Source organism: Sphaerodactylus townsendi, linkage group LG10, assembly GCF_021028975.2.
Source record: "Sphaerodactylus townsendi isolate TG3544 linkage group LG10, MPM_Stown_v2.3, whole genome shotgun sequence".
Classification (NCBI taxonomy): domain Eukaryota; kingdom Metazoa; phylum Chordata; class Lepidosauria; order Squamata; family Sphaerodactylidae; genus Sphaerodactylus; species Sphaerodactylus townsendi.
The window spans coordinates 47,087,791-47,100,119 of NC_059434.1; the positions used below are offsets into that span (position 1 = coordinate 47,087,791).

A 12,329-nucleotide genomic window follows, 5' to 3' on the forward strand; every position below is an offset into this window, starting at 1 on the left:
CTTAGTTTTGCATTCAGATTGTTCCATATACTTTCCAGAATCACTAAAGGTTTGGTTTGCTGGATGTTGAAAAAAATAAGCAGTTTTGGCTGTTATAGTCAGACAGTATAATCTTCGAATTTACTATCTTGTACACAAGTCTGAAAAAAATGCTACCAAGAGAATGTTCAGGCAGTCTGGAGATACTCAGGGCCTAATCAACACTTTCCACCTGTTTTTATTTTAAAACTTGTATTGCTCAGTAGAGCTTAGGCTAGCAGCATATCACAGCAAATCTGCCTAGCTATGTTTAGATATTTTAACGAGTAACTTAAATCTAAATAGGCAGGCAGTTCAGAAACATAACGTTATTTTATCCTCAACAAAGGCAGTGTGCTATTCTACCCAAAGGAACCAATTTATTTTTCTTTCTTTGCTCTGTTTTGAAAAGCGAAGCATCTAACAAGCTCTTGGTGTTGTATGCCAAAGCTGTCATAGTGACAGGTCTGGAGGGGGGGGGGGGGTTCCCCAAAAAGCAAGGCCTCTCAAGAATCTGAGTTTCTAGACTCATAAGAGTACAAGTCAGAAACATAAGAAAATAGAACAACTTTAAACTTTGTGTCTTGACATTATGTTGGTGCAACAGAACTATATATTAATAGAAAGATTATTACAACGCCACTTAGAGCATTCAACATAATGTTCACAGTGAGGCAACAGCAAAATGTTAAAATTCATATTTTTGCAGACAATTTATTTGAACCAAGTGCATCCTATACTAAACTCTGAGGGCTGTGTTATGAAACTGAAATCTTGACAGGCTGAAAAAGGCCATACTTTCCCCTCATTCACTTCTAGATGACTCGTGAACATGCTGAAGCTATGAGTAAAACTCGAAATCTCATCTTTTATTTAATCAAGAGCACAGAAATCCATTGAATTCATTGGAGGTAGAAGAGTTAAAGATTAATGGCTTTAATTTGCCTTTTAATATAGCATTTCTCTGATAAAAAGCCTCCAGTAGAATATTCAAGTGAACCATAACCAGGAGGTTAATGGATTTTCATCAGATGAATTTTATAACTGTAGCAAATAATTATTTGTCACACTCCTCACAGCAATTTCAAAAATGCCCTTAGGAAACTGCCATTTGTGAAATGAGGAAAAATTGGTATTGATTTTGTTTATAATGAATAATCTTCTTAGTAATTGTATTTGGTTTGTTAGATATCATGAGTTTTCTCTTTTAAACAATCGACTGCCTTAGCATCATCATCCTTCCTCTTGTCTATATTGTCATCTATTCATTTATAATGCACCAAGACTGATGTGTTTATGTTTTAAGCACATCTGTGTAGCAAATACCCTTCCTTTCTTACATGGAGAATGTCTGGTTACATCTTTGTCAATATTATTTCTTATTTCAAGAACCAGTAATATAACACTTTGGACATAACTACACTGTAAGTCAAAATTCAGTTGTACTGAATGACTGATTTTGATTATCTCATATTTAATGCAGATGGGTTAAAAGACATTACCGTGTTCATAGTACAGTATATATTTAAACTGAATGCACTTAACATAATAATAATTCTAGACCACCTTTCTCTTTAAAAAATTGATACCAGCTTTTTGTTCTTAGAGCTTATAATAATAAATAACCCTGCACTGTATAACTCTTTGCTCAATGGGTTTGCATGAGGAAGTGTAGTAAATTAAAGACCTGAAATATTTTCACCCAAGCAATTAATAGAGGGTCTGACTGAAAAAAAGGGTGAAAACATTTCTGGGCACTTTTACAGCAAGCTGTGAGTTTCATCCTTTATAGCTGGGATCTAAAGTGTTACTTAAGGTGATCCATGTATCTGTGAAGATTTTGATTTTCTTTGAACAGCAGAACTTCATGCCATGTCACAAACTGCTTTCTAAATATGTCCTCAGTCTCCAAATCAGCCTGCAATTTGACATACGAAATAGTTTGAATGTTCAAGTCCAAACTTGCTTTAGGGAACTAGTTGCAAAGTTATTTGAACCTGACCCTTAACTTTTAAGATAAATAATAAGCTGCCTCAATTAAGTCTCTGGAGAGGCAGCATATAAAAGCAACCCTAAATAAATAAATTTTAAGCATACTTTTACTGAAATTATATTAACTATTCTGTATGACTTGAGTGAAAAAATAGGTAAAAATTAAAGGAATGCATTAACCTAGGATGACTATCCCCTCAAAAGAGTAGATCATTATAAATAAAAATTCATGTTAAATGTATTAAAGGTTTTCATATAGGAAAGAAAAATCAAATGTTTGTGCATTATTCTTACAGATCTTCTGTGACTTAACTCTATAAATTATATAGACACACATTCATACGTATAGATACACATTTTAAAAAGAAATTGAGATCACTTACAAAACAGCTGAATTTATGGATAATAATAGATAAGGATTATGGTACCTGCACAAAAAATGGACTATGTCATTTATGGCTTCTTGGATATGGCTAAGATTAGAACATTTGCTAAGGAATGGTTTGTCATGTATTTATACATGCAGCAGCCCAGTGGATTTTATGCTGAATCTGATTTAGTTCAAATAACCTGGCCCTAGGCCAGTAGTGAGTTCTTCAGTCAGGACTTCCTACTGCTAAATTTGAACAGGGAAGAATAGTGCACAAAGCATGACAAGAAATGTAACTCTTTATTGCGAATCAATTTTTTCCTTCATGTAGTGTGTTATTATTGATAGATCTAATTCTAAACATGGCCATCTGTGGATACTTAAATCTGGAAACTGAAGCCATGAGCAAAACAGATCTTTCTACAAATCCGACCTTCACCATAGGTTTGCAGCTGAATCTGCAAACTTTATATATGTTACAAAAGCAGCACCCATAGAAACAAATGTCCTCTCAGTGGCCTTTGTCTCTGCTGCCCACATTAAGTGACAATAGCCAGAACAATTAATGAAGTGTCATGAATGTAACCTTTTCACCATGTTTAATTATCCAACAAGTGTAATTTATTCATTTATTATTTGTTGCAACTTTTTAAATTGTCTTCTTATTTAAAATATTTTTATCTGAAAGTTTTAATAGAACATATGATGCCTCCCCAACTGACAATTAAGTTGAGTCACATAATTTAAAGGTGAACATTAACAGAAGTCTCACTTCAAATTATGTAGGCAATCCAGCTGAGCCGTGATGGTCAGTACCTTCTTACAGGAGGAGACAATGGCGTTGTTATGGTGTGGCAAGTGTGTGACCTCAAGCAGCTTTTTGCTTATCCCGGTTGTGATGCTGGAATCCGATCTATGACTCTTTCATATGACCAAAGGTGAGACTCAGTTTGATATCCTTCGTTTATGATACTATCTTGTATTGGCTTTAGCTCTGCAGTATTTAAACTAATCCCAAAGCAGTGTATTTTTTAAAAAACCTGAGGTTTTCTTCCATCTACCCCAGTAATTTTAACAGTCCAAACACTGTTGTGGCATTGTCAGAAGCAAGATCTAATGATTGCTGAATTCGGTGGGAACCTATACCGTTAGACTCTGACACTGGTGGTACAGCACATGTTTTGTTAACTGCCTGCGATCTGAACATAACAATGATGAGAATTCTCTGAATTAGTTTTTTTTCCTCACCCTTCATAGGTGTATAATGACAGGTATGGCTTCTGGCAGCATAGTGCTTTTCTACAATGATTTCAACAGGTGGCATCATGAATACCAAACCAGGTACTGAAGCTGGAACACATACTGCAGCTGGTAGATGGAAACTTGGAGCATAGCAAGTCTCTCTCCAGAGTCTGACCAGATCCTCAGTGCTTATAAATAGTAAATATAACATCTGAATGTAACTTAAAATTGCTGGAAGAAGCTATTTTTTAAAGTTATTGCTATTTTTGTAGAACTTGCTTGACTTTTGGGGGGGAAGGGAAAAGAAGCAGAAAATGGCTGCTGGGGTCTGTAGTTTAAAAAGAAAAATCTATATTTTTAGTCATAGTATGTCTATTTTGATTCATGTATGGGGAAAGACCTACATAAGATGGCTAAAAATCTTGTACTAGCTATATTATAAAACATTTCTCATGTAAATCTTTATGATCTTGATGATTATTTGATTTTAACAATGGAAGTTGGTTATAATATTGTGATTTTAAACTGGGCTTACCCATACCACATTTTTGTCTTGTATCTTTACAACGATTGTACTGCTTCAGCACTGACTTTTTTGGGAATCAATAAGAATATTTAAATTATGAGATAAATGTATGTTTCTTTCCTTCAATGCAGTGATCAAGCATGCTTCCGAGTCTAGATGATTAGTTTTTATTTTATTTTTCTGTTTATTGTGTGATTAATGAAGAGGAAATTAGCAACAGAGTTGATACACCAAGTGTGAGTCCTTATGGCTTTTTCCTGATTTCTCTTTCTGGCATACTTAAATGTGCATTGTTCCACAAGACCAACCTCAATGTTGAGAATTATTTACTCCCTTTTTTCCCCATTATCTCATATGTGGATTCAAAGCACACTTCTGCCTGGAGGCTGTTATTTTCGGGCAAGAAGCAAAAGAAAGATTACAAAGAGCCCCATCCAAAAGGGCTAGTGGGAGCAGCATGACCTCATAGTGGTGCATTTTGCCCTCACAGGGGCACTTACCCTGGTAATGGGTTAGACACGCCAGTGGCTGGCCGCTCCTAATTCCACCACCGCAGAACTAAAAGTTCATGCTGAAGTGACATTTTCCTTGGATGTCAGCATGGGTGGGGCAATCCCGGGGGTGAAACCCTACTGTTGGCTCCCTGCTAGGATTGAGGGCTAGTAGCATGCCACACTGGCCCTCGGACTCACGCCTGGCTTTCAACAGCACATGTCTTTGAATTCCTACGGGACTTTTCGGTGGTGGGGAGGCCCAGGGCTTTTCCCTTCTCCCTGCACTGCCAAAAAGCCCTTTTGGAGATAACGGTGTCGTGTAGTATCAGCGCTGCTACGAGCCGCCTCTGGGTTTGGATGGGGCTAAAAGTTGCCTAAAGAAGCAAAAGTTTTATTTCCATTATGGTACAGCTTCAAAGATTATGTTACAGCCAATACAGTGCAAAATCTGAGCATGTTCTCATTGGTCCTCATTCAATCATGTTTGACAATAAAGAATGCCCTATCTTTTCGCTCTTAGAAAATGAAAAGAATTTATACTAAAGGAACAATGTTATTTTGGTGTTGCATAAATTGTACTTTTTCTACAAGATTGCCATTGGGAACTCTGTGAAGATATTTGTGAAAAGAATTGTTTTGTAGGTCTGTATTGCATAAAAAGACTACTTTGTATGTTGTGCTCTATTAAGATTTGAAACATTCCATATCTATATTGGTATATAATTTTCTTCAGCTGCCTACTTAAAGCAGTTCCCTTTTTTTTCTAGCATTCAGTACCTTCTCTTTCACTAAAGATCCAAAAAAGGACAATTCAGTTTGAAAAATAAATAAACTAGTGCATCTTTCATTGCCGTTGAATCTTATTGCTGAACTGGAACAATAAAAAATTCAGAATTTCTCCTATACCTGGATAATACTGGCTTGGTAGTCAACAATATTTAACTGCTTTTTTAAAAAGTCAATCCTGTTGCACTGTAATACTGACCTTTGTTTTAGTTCTAGTTACTACATCAGAAGCTATAAGCAGTCAGGAGTATTTCCCAGGGAGTGGACAGCCCAACCCAATGGGGGTGGATTAGAACAGTGGCCAATGACAGTACCACCCTCAAATAGTGAATTGGTGGCATGGACATGGCAGAGAAAGAGAAAATGCTCATCTCTCCCTAGTTGGTCTATTCCATGAACAGAAGTACACCATGTGTAAGTCTGCACAACTGAAAGGGGGCCACCTTGGGCTGAAATGCCACTGGAACATTAAAGTTAGTTCCTCCCCTGGGAATGCCCTGGATGTCAATGCAGGCATGAATGGCATAGCAGCAACGACATCTGGCCCGATTTTCAGATTTGGGCATCGTGCTGCGGCTCCACTCGCTGGCCTAAGTGCCTGTACATGCCAGTTTTCATGGCACAGTGGGCACTGGCACTAGTGCAGGGGCCACACCACATCCAATGCTGCTTCAGCTCCACTTTTGGATTACACAGTTAAACATGTAGCTTATCCAAACACCATGAATATTCTGCAAAATGTTGGAAGTATATCTTATTAATTGCTCAAGGAGTAGTCAATTGTAACTAATTTTTCTGGACATTATTAAAAGAAGGATTAAAACTCTAAGCCAACCACACCACAAATTAGAACAGAATTTCTTCACTATGAAAGCTCCCATAAAAAGAAGCTATAATAAATGCTGAGTGATATGGCTCATCCTTCAAACCACCTGTACATACATTTAGAATGCAGCTAGTTTATAGCAGTGATGGCGAACCTTTTCAAGACTGGGTGCCCAAATTGCAACCCAAAACCCACTTATTTATCGCAAAGTGCCAACACGGCAATTTAACCTGAATACTGAGGTTCTAGTTTAGAAAAAACGCTTCGAGGCACACGTTACTTGGGAGTAAGCTTGGTGAAGCAACCGTGCAATGCTTCGAATGGGTGAATCATCATCCTTGGAGGGTTTACTCAGAAGCAAGGCCAGCCTAGATATGTGTGTGTGTGTGTGGGGGGGGTGATTTTCCGCTCCCCCCCACATGACGAACTCTGTGCGTGCGTGTGTGCCCACAGAGAGGGCTCTTAGTGCCACCTCTGGCACGCGTGCCATAGGTTCGCCACCACTGGTTTATAGCATCTCGAACACTGGAAAGTTTTGATAGATGAATTCAGTTTGGGTTAATGGACAGAAAGCTCTTTTTTAAAAGAATGCAACTAGAACAACTATGTAGTAACTTTCCAATCTGTTCAAGGAAGATAAAATCAACTTCCAGTTTACAAAAGTGTTCCAATTTTTTTAACCTCAGAACCTATTCCATTTTGATTGTTGTGGGTTTTCTGGGCTGTGTGGCTGTGGTCTGGTAGATCTTGTTTCTAATGTTTCGCCTGCATCTGTGGCTGGCATCTTCAGAAGTGTATCACAGTGGACACAGTGTGTAACAGACTTCCCTCTGTGATACTCTTCTGAAGATGCCAACCACAGATGCAGGTGAAACGTTACGAACAAGATCTACCAGACCACAGCCACACAGCCCGAAAAACTCAAAACCACCAGTTGAATCCAGCTGTGAAAGCCTTCGACTATTCCATTTTATTTCTCTTATCACACAACCCCACAGCTTGGTCTAGCAGTTCTAGAAACAGGCTGCAGTATTACCTTTGAGAAGTCAGAAAGAAAAAAATCATTATTATTTACAGAGGGTAGCCATATTAGTCTTCAGTAGAATAGCTAGATTCGAGTCCAGTACAGTAACTTAGAGACGAATAAGATTTTGGGGTATCTGACAAAGGAAATTTTCAAAAGTGTATACCTGAAAATCTTGTTGATTTCCACACTGCTAGTGGAGCTGAATCTCGCAGTTCGCTATTACTGATTGCGAAGAAGCAGCAAAGTCAGAAAATCTAAGTACAGTGGAACCTTGGTTTTCGCCAGTAATCCGTCTGGCGATCCTTGGCGAAAACCGAAACCAGCGAAAACCAAAGCTATGCCGTTTGCGCATGTGCTACGCAAACAGCGTAGCAAATCCACACAAAAAGCATAAATTTACACAAAAGGCGTAGCCAAAAATGGAGGTGCCAGGCAAAAACTGAGGCAAAAAAAAAAGCCAGGGGCGACCAGCGAAAACTGAAACCGGCGAAAACCGAAGGCGATGATTACAAGGTTCCACTATACTACATGCGCTAGTATTCTGCTTGGCTCCTTCTGTCCAAATGAGTCACAGTTGATCAACACTGATTGTGTTAACAATACCTGACTGTGCTACTGAAGAATTGGCTTACTCTATAAATGGTGATTTTCCTGATTTTGTTTACAGTACCTGAAAACTGCTAACAGATAATTTAAGAGTCTGAATATTTAGTACTGCAATGGGATCCATTTACACAGGGTGATGACGGTCTTACAACAGTTAACATGCAGACAGGATGTTTAGAGCAGTGGTGCGAACCTATGGCACGGGTGCCAGAGGTGGCACTCAGAGCCCTCTTTGTGGGCACACGCAGAGTGCCCCCCCCCTCACATTTAGGCTGGCCTGGGCCACTGGGCTCGATTATTAGCATTAAACCTAAGACCTAGTTTTGGGGAAGCAGTGTAGGTAACCCTGTTAAGCACTGTTAAACTCCAGTGGTTTTCATGTGAAAAACTAAAGTGTGATCCTTTACCTGGGAGTAAGCTCGGTTGCTGGTAATGGGGCTTGCTTCTGAGTAAACCCTCCTAAGATTGTGATTCACCCATTGGAAGAGTTGCATGGTTGCTTCAAAGCAAAGCCACCGACTACCACCAAGCTTACTCCCAAGTAACGCATGCCTTGGAGCCAACCATTTTTTTTCTAAACTAAAACCTCAGTATTCAGGTTACACTGCCGTGTTGGCACTTTGTGATAAATAAGTGGGTTTTGGGTTGCAATTTGGGCACTCGGTCTCAAAAAGGTTTGCCGTCACTGGTCTAGAGTGTCTTCCATCCCATGCAGCTTCATATCACTGCTGCTAAAGCTTGCCATTTTACAGTAAGAAAACATGACTCAAGACAGAGAAGTGGGAAGATGGCTGAAAGACATCTACAGAAGTTGAAAGAATGGTCTTTTCTGCTAGTTGTAATTTTTAGACAAAGTGATAAGAATCTGGGATGGAGACTTTTTTCCCAATCTTTAGGCAAAAATGTTCATGTTTAGGAGTTTGCCACTTTGACACGACTGACTTGAGGGTGTGGAAAACAGAATCTTGTTCTCCTTGTCTGACTCAATTCCAGATGACTCACTTTCACTCTGGGAACTTTGGCAAATAGCAACATTGGTACAAAGGCCTTCCTAAATCCTAAAAGAAAAGCCAATCACTCTTTTCAAGAAGAATGTTTATTGCAGGTCTTAATAGTTCTAATATGAGTAAAGGCTAATAGAAAATGACGTAGTGTCGTTAAAAAGGAGTAAAAGGAAACAAATAGGCAGATTACACACAATACTGAAACAAGTATTAAGAGAAAAGCTACAACTCCATCTATCTTTGACTGCACATGTAGCATCACTGCTTTCTATTATTTCAGCTCTTCTTGAAATGAAAGGGTGGACTAATCAAAAAGCAAAATGGCAGAAGCATTCTGGGTTGGTGACTGGTAGTTCATCCCTTTAGTTGGCTAAATATAGCTCCACTGTAGGCTATGCAACATGCAGCACACTCTCTCTTTCAAACAATCCTTGTTGCTTGTCATCAGTACTGGCAGGGAATTGGAGGTTCAGAAGGGGGGCAATTTGTGCAGAGCAAACAATGTCTGAAAAAAACTTCAGTGACCTTCCATTTTCATATGGCGGAATAATTTTCCTTGATTACGTTACTCTTGCATCCAAATTCCACATTGTTTAAAGTCTTATTATCTAAACGTTAATTTGACAAAAAGAACCTATTAATGACCACCCCTTTTTACACACACACACACACCCTGCATTTCAGTAGTGTACAGTTTGTCCACTAGGTCCAGTCTTTAGATGAAGTTGCCTCTCAACAGCAAGTCAGGAACTGAGTTTCAAAGTTGTACAGAGAAATGACTAGGACTTCCTGCTCTGCTGGGCCTTGTTGCAGAAAGTGTGCTGGGTAAGTTTTAAAAACAGTCTGTGAATCAAGATATGATTTCCAGGACAGTAGGTTAATTTTTTTAATGGTTCCAAGGTTTCTTGAAATTATATTTGAACATTAATTTTAAAAAGATTATGCATTTCCAAATTGAACTGCCAGTAGAGTCCTAAAAAATCACTACGTATACTACCTGCATTCCTTTTCAAACAGCCGTGGACAATCTATGGTAGGGAAGAGGCGAGAAACCAGTATTGGAGAACAGATTTCCAACCTAGCAGTTGACTTGGTTTACATGGATCCTGTGGTATCATGATGACATGCTGAGATGGGGTGCGTGGAGAGTTTAAGTGGCTCAGATGCAGCAGGACAAAGTGTCTTGAGCCCAACCGTTGATTTGTGAGCTGCAGCATTTTTCATGGGGTTTCGCTCCCTGACAGCTTGTCCAGGTCCTCGACCGTGTTTGTTGCAAAAGATCTGCCTCTCTTTATCTAGAGCTGTATTCTATAATGCAAACAAATATTTACATCACGAAGGAATAATACATCCCACCACAACAGCAAACACGCACACAGACATAACCTTTGACACATGCATTAGTCTGAAGAGAAGGAGAAGTAACGTTGAACGTCTGTGGCAAAGTTGTGGGTTCTGGGGATTTTGTGGGCTAGCTTTTTACATGCACAGCACTGGCAACAAACTGCATAAAAGCCATGCTACTGCGGTGTCAATGGCATCAATTTTAATGAGTTGCTTGAACATAAAGCTAAATGTCTCATTTGCGAGTCCAGTGAGGAAAAAGCAAACTTGCGCTATTAAAGTACATGGGTTCAGCACTTTTTAAACTCTCAGACTCTGTTCTAGACACAGTTGCAAATAATTAATTGTTGCCCAAGATGTGGATTTGCATTACAATACTCCCAATACAGAAAAACATTACAAAGCTGATGAGGTTGTATAGACAGATGTCCATGTGTGGTTAAGCCAGTGTGGTATAGTGGTTAAAAGCAGACTCTAATCTGGATAACCAGGATTGACTCCCCACTCCTCCACATGAGTGGCAGACTCTTATCTGAGAACTGAGTTTGATTTTGCACTCTTACATATGAAGCCTGCTTCACATAAACCAAGGCTTTGTCTGGTCACAAGGTGTCTGTTGTGGGGAGAAGAAAGGAAAGGGGTTTATAAGCTGCCTTGAGTCTCCTTCCGGAAGTGAAAGGTTCCTGGGGTGGGGATCTAAGTCCAAACTCTTTTTCTTCATCATCCATTTCCCCCTTGACAACATGAATACATAGATCTCTCCTACAGGATTAGGGTATTACCTGTTAAGCAACAATGACATTTCTGCTGACGCAAGTGGAAACAAGAAAAAGACGGTGAAAGCAACTTGTGCCACATCAAACTTATTGTATCCCCATTTGTGTTTCTGTTTGTGCAAGATCTCATGTAACCATTTTCTGGGCACTACAATATATAGGGAGGAAAGTGCCTGGTATTGCACAAGATCTTTCACAAGCAAAACAACATTAAGTCCATATATGTTTCCATTTGTGCATTGCAGGATCCAAGCAACTTCCTAGAAAAGTTAATGTGCTGTGGTCAGCAAGACATCGAAGTAGCAAAAGCGTCCTTACAGTTAAGTGCATTTGACACACAGAGAGATACTCAATAAGGACATTTCCTGGGAATGGGTTAGCTAAGGCTTTTCGATCTATGTTTATGACATCATACTGGTATAATATGGGCCACTGTGGTATCAAGAGTGCCGCTGACCATGCCAGTGTTAGGCCAACATATAATTTATTTAGGACCACTTTAGTAGAGGATATTGAATTCTATAAATACTAAGTTACAGATATGTATTTCCAATTTACAGTTGCATATATGTCATTTCAAATGAGGGGACTTGCTAGGACTCCAGAGGGGCGTCACTCCTGCTTCCTCCTCTCCTGCACCCATAGAAACACTAATCTATGAGAAATGTTGCCAAAGAGATTGTCATCAGCAGGAGCAGAATCCAGCAAACACTTTTGTGAGGTGATCTTCATTTCTGTCTACAAAAAGCTAAAGAGCTTATAGTCTGCTCCTTTTTAAAAAGGAATTCCTTCTCAAAGAAGGAGGGCAGAACGGACTGTGGCTCAGTAGCACAACACATCCTTTGTCACAGGTCCAGCCCCAGGTAGAATGCAGGTAGTGGGGAAGCATTTTTTTGTGTCTCAAGCCTCAAATGGTGAGTGCCAGTCAGCGTAGAGTAAATTGATCTAGACAAACCAACAGTCTGACTCTATATGAAGAAGGTATGCGTACATGTTCAAACAGACAAGATACCATGCATGGGTGAAATGATGCAGACATGTAGATACACTGAACGACTGTCATATGCGTCTTCGGCATAAGTTAACAGACATCCCCACCTGAGACTGCAATCAGGTTACTTCTCCTTTTCTGTCAGACTCTAAAGGAACATGTCTTAATGTGGCAAAAAAGCAGTGAAGTTCATACATACCATTGCCTTGGACCTACTCAGAGGAAAGCAATGCAGGCATTGGGAAAGGAAGCAATAGAGGAAGCAAGGGACAGACACTAGACTTACTTGAAGCAGAACCAGTAGCTGTGCAACATTTACAAATGCAA

General features: G+C 39.4%; 2 protein-coding genes across 6 annotated transcripts in view; one reads left to right on the forward strand and one right to left on the reverse strand.

Annotated features, from left to right (window-relative positions):
• Nucleotides 1–5,487, forward strand: part of LRBA (LPS responsive beige-like anchor protein) — a 452,503-nt gene extending 447,016 nt beyond the window's left edge. The window contains 2 exon segments of the mRNA XM_048509137.1: nucleotides 3,167–3,318; nucleotides 3,638–5,487. Of these exon segments, the coding sequence (XP_048365094.1) occupies nucleotides 3,167–3,318; nucleotides 3,638–3,728 (243 nt within the window). The 3' untranslated portion in view covers nucleotides 3,729–5,487.
• Nucleotides 5,488–9,553: 4,066 nt separating this feature from the next.
• Nucleotides 9,554–12,329, reverse strand: part of DCLK2 (doublecortin like kinase 2) — an 85,487-nt gene continuing 82,711 nt past the window's right edge. For 2 of the 5 annotated variants that reach the window (XM_048509159.1, XM_048509158.1), the window contains one exon: nucleotides 9,554–10,199. In XM_048509159.1, the coding sequence (XP_048365116.1) occupies nucleotides 9,987–10,199 (213 nt within the window). In that variant the 3' untranslated portion in view covers nucleotides 9,554–9,986. Of the gene's footprint in view, nucleotides 10,200–12,201; nucleotides 12,215–12,329 lie in introns of all 5 variants that reach the window. The other 3 variants (XR_007245597.1, XR_007245596.1, XM_048509160.1) reach the window with 2 other exon arrangements.